The sequence below is a fragment of the Alligator mississippiensis genome, chromosome 15 (assembly GCF_030867095.1).
Source record: "Alligator mississippiensis isolate rAllMis1 chromosome 15, rAllMis1, whole genome shotgun sequence".
NCBI lineage: Eukaryota > Metazoa > Chordata > Crocodylia > Alligatoridae > Alligator > Alligator mississippiensis.
In genome coordinates, this window is record NC_081838.1 from 11513063 (window position 1) to 11530553 (window position 17491).

Genomic DNA, 17491 nt, shown 5'->3' on the forward strand with positions numbered 1-17491 from the left:
TGACAAGCTACCTGCAAGAGATCCTCCCCTCTGGCCTAGTTTAATATAGGTGTCTGGATAAACAAATTCTTAGCGTACTTTCCCAGGCTACCGCTTGTGCTTTAAATGCAAGTTTATTGATGTTTTTTAATACCGGATTAAGCACATATAATTCATAACTCAGCGTTTTGCTAGGTCCATAGTCTGCAGTGGTCATTGTGGTCTGTCCATCACTGACCATGTCTTCACACTACAGGGGAACCCCAGCCATGTCTTCCAGGAGGCTCATGGTGAGGCTGTGATCCAATTGCCTGGACACTGCAATGTTAAGGGAGGCTTTGCAGAGAGGTGTTAAGGCTCGGGCACAACATCCAGCACGTGTGTGCAGTTTCTGGCATTTCTGGTTAGGTGGAGGCCTTGTTCTCATTCTCCAGGAGAATCTCTATGAGGCTGTGCTGGAGGCAAAGTGGCAGTAGGCAGCAGCCAAGCTTCTAGGTGACCAGAGGTACAAAGCTCCCTTCACTTCTCAGCAGGATGCAGCTGTGCCAGCAGGCAAGACTCAGGGAGATCTGGAACAAGACTTAAAAATCTCCAACATCTGCAACAGGGGCTCTGGAGCAGGACCTGACAGCACAACAACCGGGTGCCTGTCTTCTAAACTCTTTATTCTGCACCATCTTCAGGGACTTCGCTTGTTCTGGGGCTTGACACCCTCCTCCCTTCTCTCTCCTTGTGGTGCTTTGTCTTAGTGGAAGGTGAGTGTGGGGTGTCTGTGCTGGGCTTGGCAGCTGTGAGTGGCCACTTAATACCCTCATCAGTCTCCACTGCATTTCTCACTCCTGCAGGTTGTACCATTGCTGTGTCACAGCCACCTGCTATTGTTAACAGCAGGTGGATATTATACCTGGCATTGTCTATTATGCCCTTCCTGATCTGTATAAGCTGTGGTATCTGGGCTTTTCCCACTGAGATAGACTCCTCTCTTAGTTTCAGAGGAGGAAGTGCATATGTAGGGCCTGAAGATCCTCCATGTTGAAGGTGGATATTGCTGTTCAAGGAACCGATGGAAGCTCTGTCTGGGGAAAGAGCTCATAGCTTGGAACGAAGGGACACTACACCGTCCCCTGTGAGCGTGCAGATTGCATATGTCCTGCGCCTGGTCCCATGTTAACAGGCAGGACTGAATACAAGGTGTCAGGAGGCAGCAGCCAGGCTCCCAGATGGTCTCTGAGGAACCAGTAGTAAAATCTTCATTTACATCAGCCACAGAGCTCTGCTACAGGCTCTGCCAACAGGCTCATGTAGGCAAGGTCCTCTCAGGATCTTTTCTCCCCACAACACCAAAGGCCCCGGTGCCTTGCACCAATTTTCTCTCTGTCACTCTCTGCCTTTCATCATTGGTCTCCATTGAAAAGTGGGTCATTTTCTGTCTGTGCTGGCCCTGGCACCTGCCTCCTCCCCAGGACTGGTGCTCAGAGCAGGGACCAGACAGGTTGTGGGAGGCAGAGCCAGGAGAGGGCTGGGGTGTGCAGGGAGCAGCAGACCTGGTGCTGGGGCGCAGAGGAGCAGATCCCCCAGATCCTGTGTGGAGCCTGCCTGGTGCTGGGGAGGGGGCTCCTCCTGCCCTCTGATTGGGCTGCACCGGTCTGGGGTGCAGAGGGATGAAGACACCTGAACTGTTCAGAAATAAGTGGCCTGAAGGTGCTGTCTCCTCCCAGTGCTGCCTTGTGGTGGGGCAGTGAATTTCCAGGGGCAGGACTAATAGAGGAATTGATTTCCAAGGTGCTCATTCCACCCTCGCAGAGGGTTGGGGCTGGGCCCTTCTCCATGATGACTGGCCACAGGTACAGCACAGACATTGGGGCTGAGCAGGAAGCTCTGGTTTCTCCTTGGCCAAGGGGTAGATCCCTGGGCAGGGCAGGAGGCGGGACTTCTGTCCAATTGTCCATGCTAATTGGCTGGGGAATGGGGTGGTGGGTGGGGCCAGCTGTCAGAACAGCTGTGCTGGGCCCTGTTCAATCCCTGATCTCTTTTTCCTGTGCTTCTGCAGGTTGCAGTGGTGCTATCTCCCAGCCACCTGCTGTGGGGATCTCGCCGCTGCTCTCAGCACCAGCCCCAGCCTGACGGAGCTGGACCTGAGTGAGAATGATCTGGGGGCTGGCAGCATGCGGCTGCTGTGTGAGGGGCTGAGACATCCCAGCTGCAGGTTACAAACACTGCGGTAAGGAGCTCACAGCTTGCGCCAGGGATATGATTGTTTTGGAGGGGATGGGAGGGAGGGGATGGTAGCTTGTGTCCATCTCAGGAGCAGCAGAATTGTTAAGTGGTGCCAAAGCCAGAGCTACACCCAGCACTTGCCCCTGCAGCTCTAGACCCATCTGTGCTGCTACTGAATGGACTTCCCAGGTGCAGGGGAGGAAGGAGAGCGAAGTCAGGTGCACAGGCCCTACCGGTGGGCTGTGGAAGTGGCTCAGGTGGGATACAACAGGAGATATGAAGCAGGGGAATGCAGCAACCTGCCAGAGCACTCCTGCCATGCCACGCTGCCCTGCTGAGATTTGATTCCTCATGGGCAAGCACCAGGATTGCCTCCCTGCAGCACAACAGGCCTGTTTGTCAGCACCCCTCGTGCCAGTGTCTGAATACAGCTCTGCTGCTGCTGTGTGCAGAGCCAGCTTGTGCGTCTCTGCAGCCTGCCTGCCCAGCCAAGCAGTGTCTGGCAGGTTGTGGGCCTGTTCAGAGGTGTGGGGAATGTGGATATGGGGGCTATGCATGGATGCAATGTCCTCTTCAGTTTTGTGGAAGCCTGAAGCAGGCAGTGTAGAGATGAAATAGGTTGAAAGCCACTGGTCTGGAGCACAGCTACTTGGGCTGCCAGTCAGGAGATGTGGCCCGGAAACCAGTCACTCCCCCGCTTCTTCTTTATCCTCATGTGTAGTATAGGGGCAAGGATGATTTCCTCCTTTGTCTTGTACCTCGTGATCTTTGCAGGGAAAGTGCAGTATCACCTCATGAATTACTAATAGGTGTCTGAGCACAGAAGCTGAGAACACCCTTCATCGTTGCCCCTCTTCCCAAATGGCAGGCTGTTCTTCCATCAGACATCTGCTCACAGCCTTTTGAAGCTCCACCACAGCTGGGAATTACTGAGGCACTGCCATGCTCTGCCTATATTCCTACATAAAGTCCTATCAGGGGATAGGGCTACCTGTCTAAAACTGGCCGTCCTGAAGCCCTCCCTGAGAGTCTGGCCTGGCACAGGTTGGAGGCCAGGGCTAAGGCTTGGTGACCCAGGCAGTCCCTCTTAGCCAACTTTCTACTTAGTTGGGAGCTCACCAGGGCTGCCTTGTCCAGAGACCCCATTTCTCACGCTGCCTCGGCTAGGGAATGAAGGGGCACTGCAGGAACCAGCGTGACAGGAGATATAATTCACCCTTGCAGTGATCTTCAGTGTTGGTTCTCTCAGTACATAGCACCTCAACACCAAGGTCTGGTGTCCTCACAGTCTTGTGGTACCATCTCTATAACCAGGGGGAGAATGAAGGACCTGTAACGCTGGCATCTCTGGCAGTGCCAGGCAGCAGCCCACTCCAGCACACTGCTGCCCTGTCTGTGCTCCCTCCTAGACTTGGAGCAGTTTAGCCCCATCAGGTGTGCAGTGGTCAGGATAAATATTTGTTATAAGCAGAGCTGCATGGCATGTTTGAGCACGAAATTGCCTGGTCTAGTCCATTTGTAGTGTAGACTTGCCCCTTCACACCCTCAGGGCTCTTTGTGACTCTTCCCCTGTAAGGAACCTATTTCTGCCTGTGCGAACAGCCATCACTCACCAAACACATCAAGTTCCTGCTACAGAAACTCAGGTGCCAACACTGACTCCTTCCCTAAGCCTTCCCACAGTCCTGAAGGTTTTCAGCAGCTGTCCAGGTTTTTATGGCAGCCTCATTGAGATGGCAGAGTTGGTTCACAGTCAGGGAGGACTTCTGTCCCACAGGGAGTGACGGTCATGGATCTTGTCGGCCTCTTGAAAGTTTTTCCCAAGACATCAGTGAGAACATATATTGGATGCCATGAATTCCCATGTCTCCTGCCACCCTTCACCTGTGCTCCACACATGAGTGAATGGAAATGGTATCTCTAATATAGGAAAGAGCACATGAACATACAGGTGCTGGCCCTACCCTCCTAGCACCAACATCTGGGAAAGATGCACTTCTGTGGTCCTCTTCTCTGCCAGCCAAAGCTCTAGTGACCAATGTCTCCACTTGAGGATGGTGTGTTATTTCAGAGCCTGGACAGGGCAGCTGGGAAGGAAGAGAATGCAGACCATGGCAGAAGAAGGGGACAAGGCTGAGACATCACTCACTGCACATGAACACGCATGGCACTGATGCAAGTCTTGCACACCAGTGTAAGGTGTGATGGTGCTGAGAGCAGGCCAGCTCTCCTGAGGCAGCTGTCACCAGCCCAGAGCCCAGCACTGCGTGTCAGGAGCACCAGGGATAGCCTGTTTGCTTTGGGCACATGGCTGCCCTGGGATAGGAGAAGGACACACATCACAGGTACATGGTGTCACCACTGACACCAGCTTTTCTGCCAATGTCAGTCACACTGGTCCCAGGAGAGTGTGGGTGCCACGCTGTCTGAGAAGCAGACATTTTTCTCTGTGGATTTTGTCCTGCAAAGGAAAACACACGGTTTCCATGTTTTTCTCCTTGAGAGGGGAAAATCCATGATTTTTACTTTTAAAGGACAAAATCTACATTTTCCTGTGTTTTTCTGCAGGGAAACAGAAAACCCAGACCCCTGATCATTACTGAGCATGACCTGCCTACCTGTCCCTGCTGACACACTCCAAGCTGGGCACCACACCTGCTACAGAGTCATTCCCAAGCAGCTGCTTTTAATCACACTGCAGACAACAGAAGAGTGGCCCTGGTCCCACCTCACTAGCATGCCTCAGTGTCTGGAAGACACGGCAGGAGCAGGGGCTGAGGTGTGACTGGGAAGAGCTCAGTTGCATCCTGCTGTGGCTGTGGTGTAGACATCCATCAAATTCTCAAATGCTGGGGAACACTGTAGACCGTGGCTGCTTTGCAGTGCTATGAAGGCACAGCACATGAGGAAGCCCGGCTAACAAGCCAGCCTGCGCTGGCAGTGGTGTGCTGCTTTCTTGCACAGGTCAGGAAGTGCTTACACATTAGAGAGAAATATCGTTTCTAAAAATACATCTGAATTGTGATCATAGCTGTGTCTAACAAAGACATTGAACTAATCCACCAGTCAAGATGCAGCATTCAATCTATTTTAAGACTTGTGGGCAGAAACACTACTTTGTGTTTCCCTGGGGGGAGGTGTCATGGCTAGGCCACGTGATGCAGCACAGAAGCCCCAACCCCGGGCAGGGGATGCCTGCAGCCTGCACTGGGGCTGGATTCCCTCCACCACTGCCCGTGCAAGTAGGAGCCACCACAGCTGCAGCCACTTCGGTTTGGGCTGGGTGGGACGGAGACCACCTGGAACCCCTGGTCCTTCCCCTGCTGCCCACACCATGGTCTGGGCTCAGCCAGATCCATACCCAGCTACGTGCTGCTGCTGTGGAGCACAGTGCTGGTCCTCCCTCCTGTGCCACAGCCCCAGCTGCAGCCACAGCTGGCAGTGTGGAGCCACATGTAGGGCCCCAGCCACTGCCTGTGCTTCCACCTGAGGTGTGCTGCATGCACCTCATGCTGGTGTCCATCCCTACCTTGTCCCTGCAGAAAACCATCCTGTGAACCCATTCTGGGCTGGGCTTGGTGGTGGGGTGGGGGGCAGCTGTGGGACCCCTCTGCCAGGCTGGGGGGAAAGGGGGCTACTGGTCGGGAGTGAGGGGCACCAACATAGCCAGAGGGGCTGGGGGGTGTAGGTCAGGAGGGAGGGGCAGCAGCAGGGTCAGGCTCACCCCTGCTGAGGGCACACTCTGGCACCTGCATACGTCGGTGTGAGAAAGGTGTGCAGTAAGACTATTTGCAGCTCTTACTTTCATTTTGAGGACTTCAGAGGGCAGGGGAGAAAGGAGGAAAGAGAGAGAGCTCAGTCATAATGCAGCTTGTTGAAGAAATCTGAAAGAAGATTGGCCAACAGTCTAAGGTGGTCTAGGTCCTCTGAAGATCTCTTCTCTCTCAAACCCCACGTGTACCCCGTGGCTTGCAGCTCTTTTCCCTCTGTCTGTCCCCCGATCCCTCATATCAGTACAAAGGCAGGTCTGGTGCTGCCTGGGCTTGTCCTGATGCTCACAACTGGAGTGGATGGTGGTGGGGAGCAGAACCAGGAGAGGGTCAGAGTGTATGGGGAGCAGCAGAGTTCCTGCTGAGGCATGGAGGAGCAGACCCTGCCTGGATCCTGCCTGTTGCCTGGGGAAGGGGCTCCTCCAACAGCCTCCTGCACCAGGATCGGGTCTGACTGGGACACACCATTCCAGGGCCGGGCGGAGGTGAAGCCACCTGATTGCGGTAGAACTAAGTAGGCAGGATTGATGGGGCAGTCTCCTGCTAGTGCTGCCTGGTGCTTGGTCCAAGGGTGAGGCTGAGATAGCAAGTGCTTACTCTGTCCCTCATTCCTCATTACCCCATCCTCTGCTCCTGGCCAGTCTCAAGGATAATTGGTCACAGGTGCAGCACAGACACTGGAGCCGGCACTTGTGCACATGACGGGAGTTGAGTTTTCTATGCCCCCTAAATTGAAATGGCAGGATTTTTTTTAATTGAAACCAACCATTTCAGTTTAGGGGTTTTATTTTTCCATCACATTATGGCAAGGGGCCCGATCCTTTTATTTATTTATTTATTTTTGGAGGAGCCTGCCCATGGCTGGGGGATGAGCTGCTGATGGGCTAAGTGACCCCTGAGTTGCAGGAGGCCCTACCCTAGTCCTTCCCTCCTTGGCAGTGGCGTCCCCCTGGGAGAAGTTGTATTGGACCCAGTGCTGCCCCCAAGCTGGGGCAGCACCCGGCCTGCTAGCAGCCTGTCTGTGTGGCCCCGGGGGGAGCCACCACCATGGATGGAAGGACTGGGGCCCCCCCAGAGCTCAGGGGCCATGCAGTCTACTGGCATCTCACCCCCTGGCTGTGGGCAGGCTCTGCTGGAAAAAAAAAGGATTGGGCCCTTCATCATTTCTGCCTCCAGCAGGTGCCTGCTAAAGGCAGAAGTAGCAAGGGGCCCAATTCTTTTTTTCTGCGGAGCATGCCCACCTCTCCCATGGCCAGGGGATGAGCTGAGTAATAGCTGCAATGCATCATTACAAACTAAATTACATCAGACTGTAGTTCAGATGCAAGCTTATCTAAAACCCCCAATACTGGTGCACACATGATGTGTGATGCCTTTAAGCCACAGAAAATGACATTTGCATCATATGTACATCATAATATTGTCACATGCACAAGCGCCCAAAGTGCTGGTTATTCCTTGGCCAAGGGGTGGACCTTGGAGCAGGGAAGAAGGCAGAACTCCTGTCCCGTTGTCCATGCTGATTGGCTGAGAGGGGGGCTGGTAGGAGGGGCTGCCTGTCAGAACAGCCCCATTCACACCTTGATCTCTCTTCTCTGTGCTTCTTTCTTGCAGGTTGTGGCGTTGCCGTCTGACAGCCGCCTGCTGTGGGGATCTTGCTGAAACTCTCAGCACCAGCCCCAGCCTGACACAGCTGGACCTGTGTGGTAATGATGGTCTGGGGGATGGCGGCGTGCGGCTGCTGTGCGAGGGACTGAGACATCCCAGCTGCAAGTTACAGACACTGCGGTAAGGAGCACATGACTTCCCTTGGGTGCTCCCCAGGGCCTCTGTGTAATGTGTTGGAGGGGCAGGAGTCAGGAATGGGCTGGTGCATGACATCTGCTCTGTGAAGCAGAGAGGGGCTCTGAGCTCTGTGCTTCTCCAGCCCTGACATCAATTGCTCGCAACCTGCACTCAGCTCCTGCACTGGGATGACACATTGTTCAGTAAAGCCAGGCCTATCCCGGACACCTGTGATAGAGCCTGATGCCCGTGCCTCATGCAGAGGAGGGGAAGGGGCAGAGCAGTGCATCCAGAGCACAGGGCTTAGCTCCAGTGACAAACCTGGGACTGAAGAATGAATCCAGACTGAAGCTGCTGCATGAGGGACTGAAATGCCGCAAGTGAAAACTGCAGACATCTGTGCAGTGGTACAGCTGGCTCATTTTGTCTTGTGTTGAGCATATTTACTCCAATCCAAGACCTCCTCCCCCTGCCCTTTAAGCACGGGGGAGTGAAAGGGTGGAAACTTCATGGATGTCTGAAATACCAGTCCATGGCAGGGGGCAGCTCAGGTCCAGACTGGGGAAGGGTGGCTCATTTGGGTGTGGAGGGGTCACATGTCATAGGGGAGCATTGGAGAGACTGTGGAATGGAGAAGGGAACCTTCTAGCTGCCACCTGGTCCCTCTTCCCCATTACCTTCTGCTCTATATCGGGTCCCTCCAGCCCTAGCTTGGTGGGGAAGTACTCCCATTTCTTCCTGGGGTGGGGCCCAGCTGGGTCCATGCTGCTGCTGACTGCCCCAGAGAAGCAGAGCTGTAGGAGAAGGTAAGGGGTAGGGGGAAGGACAGGGAGTTAGGGGCAGGCAGGGAGCAGGCTTGAGGGAGTGCAGAGGACAGGCTGCCAGTGGGGACAGGCTGTCGGTGGGACAGCATGAAGCAGGGGGTTGTGGAACAGGGAGTTGGGGCAGGCACAGGCACAGGTTGGCAGGTAGGAGCAGGGAACATGGCAGGCAGGGAGACACATGAGCGCAGGGGAGCCAGGGGTTGGGATCTGGTCCACTGGCCTCTGCCATTGCTCTCTTCATCATAGGAGTGAGGGGGACAAATTTAAGGCAACCTTCCACTAATCAGATTCTAGACATACACATTTATAACATTTTTAATTTTTCATGTACATCATTTAAATATGGGGCAGCTGATAGGCGGAGGGTTCATTCATCTTAAATTCAGGCTCATCTGGGTTTCAGGTAGACGTGGCAAGTTGTGCTCCAGGTGCCACCTGTGCCCTAGAGAGGCAGTGCTGGCCCTAGAATGGCCCTTGTTCTCTCCCCCACTGCACTGGCAGGTTGCATTGGACTAGGGAAGAGGTTTAGTAGCATTGTGAGTGGCTTTTGGTTTACGCTGATAATTGTGTATGTTCATGGGAGACCCTCAAGCTCTGTGCACTGTGGCCCACCTGGCCCCCCTCCTGCTATGCATATTCCCAAGAGAGCGAGTCTGGGTCCCTCTGTCCGGCAACAGCTACTAGGATTGTGTGTGGCCATGCCCTTCTCACACTGATGCATGAAGGGCAGGATGGACCCTGCCACCCCTCAACCCCTTCCTCCTGCCTGTGACAGCGGGGCAGAGCCCCTCCATGTCCTTCTGCTTTCTTGCCTGTCTGCTCACAGGTGGGTGTTTGCTAGCGATGTCTGTGCATCAGTTTGTCTGCTAGTTAAGAAGGGGCAGGATGAAAGTATCCAGTTAGTTCATGGGCTCGGACTCTTCCCTCTTTTCTCTCCCTCACTTTGCCGCCCCTCCAGTACGAGGACTGTTGGTGCTGGAGTGAGGACCGCATCAGGACAAAATTGTGCCCCTTCTTTATGTTTCTTCCTCTTTAAAAGGGGCACTTCGGTGATCATTCCTAATTGTTTGAGAGTAGTGTGTTAGGGCTGGGCTTTTCTCACTGCTGTTTGGCCACAGGTGCAGCACAGACTGAGCAAGATGCACTGGTTTCTTTTATGGCCAAGGAGTGGATCCTGGGGCAAGGAGGCAGGAGGGACTTCTGTCCCATTGTCCATGCTGATTTGCCAGGCAGCGGGCTGGTGAGCAGGTCTGCCTGTCAGAGCAGCTGTGCCAGGCCAAATTCATGCCCTGATCCATCTCCTCTGTGCTTCCCTCCTGCAGGTTCTGGCGTTGCCGTCTCACAGCTGCCTGCTGTGGGGATCTCGCTGCTGCTCTCAGCACCAGCCCCAGCCTAACACTGCTGGACCTGAGTGGTAATTATGGTTTGAAGGATGGCGGCGTGCAGCTGCTGTGCCAGGGACTGAGACACCCCAGCTGCAAGTTGCAGACATTGTGGTAAGGATCACGCAGCTTCCACCAGAGCCTCCATGTGTTGGGTTAGGTTTGGGGGGAGAAGCATGCCTGGTTCCCATACTGGAGACAGTGGAGTTGTTGAGTAAAGCCACAGCTAAACCCACGCACAACACCTACCCCTGCAGAGCTAGGGCCATTTGTGCTGGGGGCAAATGGACTTCCCAGGAGGAGATAAGCAGGGAGAGCGCTTCCTGGTGCACAGTGGGCTGTAGCAGTGGCTCAGGTGGGCACAGCACAGAGGACTGCAGCAACCTGCCAGAGCACTCCTGGCACCCCGCACTGCCTGACTGGGATTTGATTCCTCAATGGGAGGCAGTAGGATTGCCTCACTGAAGCTCTACAAGCCTGCTCATCAGCACCCCTGAGAGGCAGCGCTCATTATCCCAAGGACACTGTGTGCACACAGCTCTGCTGCTACTGCTGTTGTGGAGGTGCTGTGCACAGTCAGCTCGTGTGTGTGTAGCCTGCCCGGCCAGTGGAACAGTTCCAGATAGGTTGTGAGTCTGCTTAAAGGTTTGGGGGACGTGCATTTGGGGAGGCAGGTGGGGGTGAAGTGGCCTGTTCAACTCTGTGGGAGCATAAAGCAGGGGTTTTAGAGATGAAATACGTTGAAAGCCACAGTTCTGGGTCACAGAGACCTGGGCTGCTAGTATGGAAACCTCGCCCTGCCTTTGGCCAGGAGACAAGTCACTTCTCCCTGCTTTTCAGTTCAGCTGGCTGAAAAGGTGCTCAAAAAGGGCCATGATAGCAGACTGCAGCTACTTGAAGGGCTGCCATGAAGAAGAGGCAAAGCACCTTTTCTGTTTTGCTGCAGAGAGGAGGACACAGACCAATGGCTTGAGTTTGCATCAGTAAAATTAGATTGGAGATTCAAACATACTTTTTCACTGTGAGAACAGTGAGGCAGTGGAGTAGATGCCTAGGGCAGCTGTGGACTCTCCATCACTGGAGGTGTTCAGGAAGAGGGTAGACAGCTACTGATGAGGGATGCTATGACTGTTTTCTACCATGGGTATTTCCCATGCTTCTGAACTCTGCTGTTTGCTCCCCCACCCCAACTACCTTTTTTCTGTTATACGTGTCAGGGTGTTTTTAAGCCACTCCAGTGGCTTTGGGTGTTGGGTACAGCTAAGGCTGGGAACTTCACCTGGGCTGTGCTGATTCTCCCCCTAGGAGCGAAGCCAGAGATTCCTGGCTAGAGAGTCTTACCCTCTACTCAAGGTCAGGCTGATCAGCACATTATGGGTCAGGAAGGAATTTTACCCCATAGTCAGATTGGCACGGACAGGGGTTCTTGACTTCCTCTGTAGTCGGGGGTGTGGCCCTCCTCCTGGGACCACTTAAGTGTACGTTGTCAATGTTTTATAGAAGCAGGACATGCCATGGTTCCCCTGCTTTACCTGGAGTAGGTTAGGGTGTTAGGTCTATATTGTGTCAATGCTGAGGGTAGTCTTATGTAGAGTTTAGATTATGGTTGTATAGGATGGTTTTGATAGAGATGATCCTGCTTCTGGAGGCCCCTGTTGAAGGAGCAGGAGAGAGCTGGGGGAGCTGTCAGCAGGGCCTCCCACCCATGATTGCCAGATGAACAAGGGGCTGCTGCCTCTCCTTCCCTGTCACAAGCCCCATGGATGCACTGAAGGAGAGCTTAATGTGGCCTCCTCATCCAGGTAAGCACAAGGGAAGCAAGACAATGTGCACAGAGCATTGGGGTTACTTAGAGCTGGATGGGACTGGGAATCACCTAGAAGTGAAGGTGCTGGGGAACATGACTTATGAGGAAAGACTGAGGAAACTGGGTTTATTTAGTCTAGGGAAGAGGAGACTGAGAGGCAATTTAATAGCAGCCTTCAACTCCCTGAAGTGGAGTTCGAAAGAGGATGGAGCTAGACGGTTCTCAGTGGTGGCAGATGACAGAACAAGGAGCAATGGGCTCAAGTTGCAGCAAGAGAAGTTTAGGTTAGATATTAGGAAGCATTTTCTCACAAGGAGAGTAGTCAAATACTGGAAGAGGTTACCTAGAGAGGTTGTGGACTCTCCATCCTTGGAGGTTTTTAAGAACTGGCTTGATAAAGCCCTGGCAGGAATTATCTAGTTGGGGCTGGTCCTGGTTTGAGCAGGAGGTTGGAGGAGATGGCCTCCTGAGTTCCTTTCCAACTGCAGTTTTCTACTATTTTATGGGGCAGTTGGCACAGGTACAGAGCCCCGCCACTAGCTGGTAGTTTCACCAGGAATAGCCTGTTTGAGCAAAACTACCAGAGAATAGGTGAAGGACACACAAAGGTACCCAATGTAACCATCATGAAACAGGGTGCCCGCTCTGGGCCAAAATAACGTGGCCCGCACACCTGTTCCTGGGCCAACCGCCCACCTTATCGCCTGCCATACCTTGTTGTTAATTGATGTTAATTAGCGTGAAGCTGCCCTTTTACTGCCCCGATGCCAAGGGGCACTATCTGCAGTTCCGTTTCCTCCCCTACACCGCAGCCCACGCCTCACCAATGGTACCGCCATTGTTGTCTGGGCCTTGTTGTAATCTGGCCCCCTCATCCTCACTGGGCTCTCTGCGGCCCTGCCTCACTCTGTGCCCTCACTGGTGCTTGGGCTTTCCGCAGCCCTGTCTGGCACTACCCCCTCTTTGGGGCTTCTCGATGCTGCCTGCTCTCTCTGGAGCTTCTTGACATGGCCCCGCTCTCTGGAGCTCCTCCAATGCTGCCCCCTTTCTGGGGCTTCTCAATGCTGCCCCTCTGTCTGGGGCTTCTCAATGCTGCCCCTCTGTCTGGGGCTTCTCAATGCTGCCCCTCTGTCTGGGGCTTCTCAATGCCACCCCTCTGTCTGGGGCTTCTCAATGCCATCTGGCTCCAACCTCATCTCACCATACCAGAGTTGCTTCACCTATCCCCAAATCTCAGGCCATACCTGCAGTCTGGCCCCTTCTCTGTTGTTCATTCCAGCAAGGTTTCTTCCCCCTTGGCTCCCAGCAGGGAACTGCCTCCTGGCCTCTGGCCTGTGGTTTATATAGGAGCCAGGCCCTGCCCTTCCGGTCAGCTGACCAGGCAGGTGTGAGTCACTAGCTCCCTCCAGTTACCCTAGCAACCAGCACCTGCGTAGTTTCTCTGGCTCTACAAGTAGCAGGCACCTTAGTGCTCTGCTACACACCAATATTTGCTTTTAGAACAAAGTAAGTTACGCTGGTGTCAGGAGTGGGTTGGAGGCAAGCTCTTTTGAGAAGTAGCAGGGTTGGGTTGTTGTTGTGTTGTTGCCCTGTACAGGAATTGTACGAGAGGTCAGGATTTTATAGGACCAATTCCTGCCCCATGTTTGTGGGTAAGATACTGGACAAGCTTTCAGGCACAAGCTGCCCTTCTTGACAACCTATGACCTGTGGGCTAGATCCATCCCATGAAGAGAGTGGTTATGGCTGGGGGCAGTTCAGGGAAGCAGCAGCAGGCTTCAGCCCCAGCAGCAGGGAGGCAACCCCAGGATTTTTACTCCTGTTGCATCCAGATCATTCTCCCTGCTGCAGCAAGTAAAGTATCCCCAGGGTCCTAGCACCTCCTAATTCTACTCACTCCCCTCCAAGCATCTGGTGATTGCTTGGGAGCTGTGGGGCCTAGATCATTAGCAGTGGCCCAAAGGAATAGGGCTCATACAGATGCTGACTGGGAGCAAGCTTGCTCTCCATCAGCCACTTCAGAAGGGGACCCAGTCCTGTCTTTGCTCAGCTTCCAGCTCCCCCCAGGAGGCAGGACCCAACCAATGTAGGAACTGGGGAGTTTTTCCTTCCCTGCTCTGCCAGGGGTGGTGGGGAGCCAGCCTTTCTGCCTGGTCCTTCATGTTAATGTCCCTGAGGAGAGGCTGGTGGGTGGGGCTGCCTGGCAGAGCATCTGTGATGTCATTATCCATGCCCTGGTTACTCTGCTCTGTTTCTCTCCCCTGAAGGTTGCAAAGTTGCCATCTCACAGATGCCTGCTCTGAGGACCTTGCTGCCACTCTCAGCACCAGCCCCAGCCTGACAGAGCTGGACCTGAGTTATAATAAAGATCTGGAGGACGGTGGCGTGCGGCTGCTGTGTGAGGGACTGAGACATGACAGCTGCAAGTTGCAGACACTGGGGTAAGGAGCATGTCACTTCCTCTGAGCACTCACAAGGGTCTCTACAAAAAATGTTCAACAGGGGGAAATGTTCCTAATGTTTTGGATCATGGATTAGGAAGGCTGACTACAGACATCTGTGTCTCCAGCTCTCTGTTGAGTAGGATGACCATAGTATTTTTAGCAAAACCTGGGACCGAGGGTAAGGATATCTGGGACAAGGGGCACCATGAATGCACACGCCCCCCACCCTACCCTGTGCCTCTACATACACATGCATACAAGCACACACACCCATGCCTTTGGACAGGTGCAGGCAGCTGCTGTGGATATGACAGTGGTGCCGACCTGACTTGGGGCCAAAGTCAGAACTGCAGCAGCCACCTCCTGCACCTGACCCTGCCTCCCTCCACCTTCTTCTTGAATCCAAGACAAGGGGCTTCCTTCCCAATGAGGAATGGGGAAACCAGTGGTATCTTGAATTAGAATTAATATGGTAATTCCATTAATCTAAAACTTCCCTGGATGGTAGGGAACCAGGAAGCCTCCCTCAGTAGGTGTGTTACACTGCTGAGACCCTTGTCTTAAGAAGAACCCCGTGCTCCAACCTAGAGCCCTGGCTCCTACTTCCTTATTTTTTTGTGAACAGCTGTCCCAATTTCCTTCTCCCAACCTGGTTGTACAACAGACACAAGGATCAGGTTGATGCTACTACTGTGCTTGCAGCTAGGATAGATCCTGAGCTCCCCAGCTGCAATCCAGGGGTATTTTTTGCCCAAGGTTGCAGGAGCACAACAGCTGCTGGAAACAGCCTGTAGGGGAAGGTACTACTGCAGCCTGTGAGGAGGTGCTGTAGGACATGGCAAGGAGAGTTTAGATGATATTGCTTCAATGCAGAGATGATTAGTGAGACTGTATCTCTCACCCCCTCTGCACACAGAGCAGCCCCAGAGAAAGCAGCAGAATAGCCTGTGTGGGTAAGGGCTCAGCACCTGGGTAAGGGCTACACAGTAGGGCTGTGCAAAATTTTGCCAGGCATTTCGTTCCGACACTGCTTCAACCTATTTTGAGGTCGAAACAGCAAAATCGGAATGAGACAAAGGCTATCGAAATAGCCTCAAAACAAAATGAGGCTGGACAAAATGTTTCGAAAGTTGAAACATTTTGACCATAGGCTGGGGATGGGAAGTTAGTCCAGCTGGGCTGACTTCCCATCTCCAGTGCAAGATCTGGCAAGGGACAGCGAGGCAGCTCAGCTGGGCTGCTGCCCCACCCCCTGTGCTACATCGTGCCAATGTAGCATCGGGGTGGGGGGACAGGAAAGCAGCCCAGCTTGGCTTCCTCCTGCCCCTGGCTTGAAGTAGCGTGAAGCAGCCCATCTGGGCTGCCACCCACCCCCCAAGGGATCTAGCGCTGGGGATGGGAAGTCAGCCCAGCTGGGATGACTTCTCATCCCCAGCAAAACTCGAAACAACGTTGAAACAGCCTTTCTGTTTCAACAGAACGGAATGGAACAGCTGTTTAGACTCAAAATAAAATTTGATACAAAACGCTGTTCCATCGAACCGTCGAAACTCAAGGTGAAATGGAACGGTGCCATTTCACACAGCCCTACTACACAGTCCCACCTGCATGTGCTGTGCTCTGATCAGAGCTCAACATGGCAGTGGGGTGGGGAGAAGGAAAAAGCTCCAGACCAAAACCCAGGCTTTGTCCTCCCCTTTCTTCTCAGTGCAAAGAGGCTGGTGGTGTGGGGAGCAGGAGGCAGGGGTGGGAATGACAGAGATGGGCTTCAGCAGGCACTGGGGTGGGGGCTCTTATTAGCAAAGGCCGCACTTTTGTTCTCTGTGCAGAGCCTGTCACAGAGGGGCCTGCTCTGTGCTCAGGCTCTGAGGAGCTGCTTCAGGACAAGACCTGTCCCAGCAAAGACCCCAGTATTGTGCAGTGCCCCAGGGTCCATGGCTTCTACACAGTGATACCCAGAGAGAGAAATTCATGCTTTTCTTTCTCATTTTCCCCCAAAGGTTGAGCCTTCACAAACTAAATTCAGAAACAAAGCAAGAGCTGGAGGCTGTGAAAGGAATGAAGCCTGGTCTGGTCATAGAGGAACTGACAGAGCTTGTTTTTGATTAATGATAAATCTGCCTGCACTGGCTACCCTACCACTATCTGGAGAAGAAGGGGAAAGAGGAAAAAGCACCTGCTACCTTTTGTATGGTCACCCATCGGACTTGATGATCTATTGAGGTCCCTTCTGACCCTAACGTCTATGAATCTATGAATCACTGCCAGGGACTCCAGTAGCAGCAGCAGCCACATACAAGCTGGGTGAAGATGGTTGGATCCTGTGGGTCGAGAGAGACTCATGAGTAGGAGCTGGGTTTGCTCCATGTTTGATCTGACCTTGGCTTCAAAGGGGGGCAGGAAGGAGTGACAGCCAGGCTGAGGGGCCCAGGCCTCAGGCATGTGGATCTTGGCTCCTGCGGGGTCTGGTTACCTGTTTCTTTCTGCTTCTGTGGGTGGAGAATAGGCCCCCAAAGCCCCTTTTGGAGCCCATGGGGAGCTTCCAGTCTGTCACATAGCTGTCACTGGGATTTATGTATCTTCGACATGTTTGCCTCCACAGCCACAGAAGAGGTATCTCTGTCCCCACCATTGATTGCATTTTCCCTGGTGTATGTTCGTGTCCATTTTGTTAGAATCCAATAAAGATCCCACATCCAGAAACTGCCTTGCACTTTGGGGGTCTCATCGGGATGTTCCCAAGGAAGTTTCCATGGTCTCAGTTTCTGATCCATTGTGGTCATGTGTGTGCAGACAAAGTGACAGTTCAGACAGCCAGAAGATGATCAATTCTTTCCTTCTCTGGATCCTCAGGGCATTTTCAGAAAGACAGTGTTGAAGGCCAGAAGGGGCCATGAGCACCTAGGGAAGGTGTGGAAAATAAAAGGCCAAGCCAGGCCTAAGCAGGATGGTCTCATCTGAAGAGTTAGACCAGTGCCTGGGGCCCAGGGCTCCAATGACAAACTTCCTTTGTGACCCCTATAGCTAATTGCCCAGACTCTAGACTGCAATTCTCCACCTAGAGACTGAAGATGACAGCAGGGGAATAGCAAAGAAAAAGACACAAGTGTAAGAGGTGCTCAGGCACTGTGGTGGTGGTGATAAGTGTGTTACAACTGTTGTGAAAGGGAACTGATCACCTGGGCGTTTCTGCAAGCCCAAATCAGAGCCCCATGCGCCCAGAGAAATGCTGCTAGTTCTGTAATAGTGAATATGCAACAAAGTTAGCAACACAAGGGAACAC

The 17491-nt window shown here is 53.3% G+C and overlaps 1 protein-coding gene across 1 annotated transcript in view; it reads left to right on the plus strand.

Annotated features, from left to right (window-relative positions):
• Window positions 1-16905, plus strand: part of LOC102565780 (NACHT, LRR and PYD domains-containing protein 12) — a 41186-nt gene extending 24281 nt beyond the window's left edge. Inside the window, exons 6-10 of the mRNA XM_059718045.1 lie at window positions 2030-2200; window positions 7581-7754; window positions 9898-10071; window positions 14032-14205; window positions 16209-16905. Of these exons, the coding sequence (XP_059574028.1) occupies window positions 2030-2200; window positions 7581-7754; window positions 9898-10071; window positions 14032-14205; window positions 16209-16317 (802 nt within the window). The 3' untranslated portion in view covers window positions 16318-16905. The remainder of the gene's footprint in view (window positions 1-2029; window positions 2201-7580; window positions 7755-9897; window positions 10072-14031; window positions 14206-16208) is intronic.
• Window positions 16906-17491: the final 586 nt, after the last annotated feature.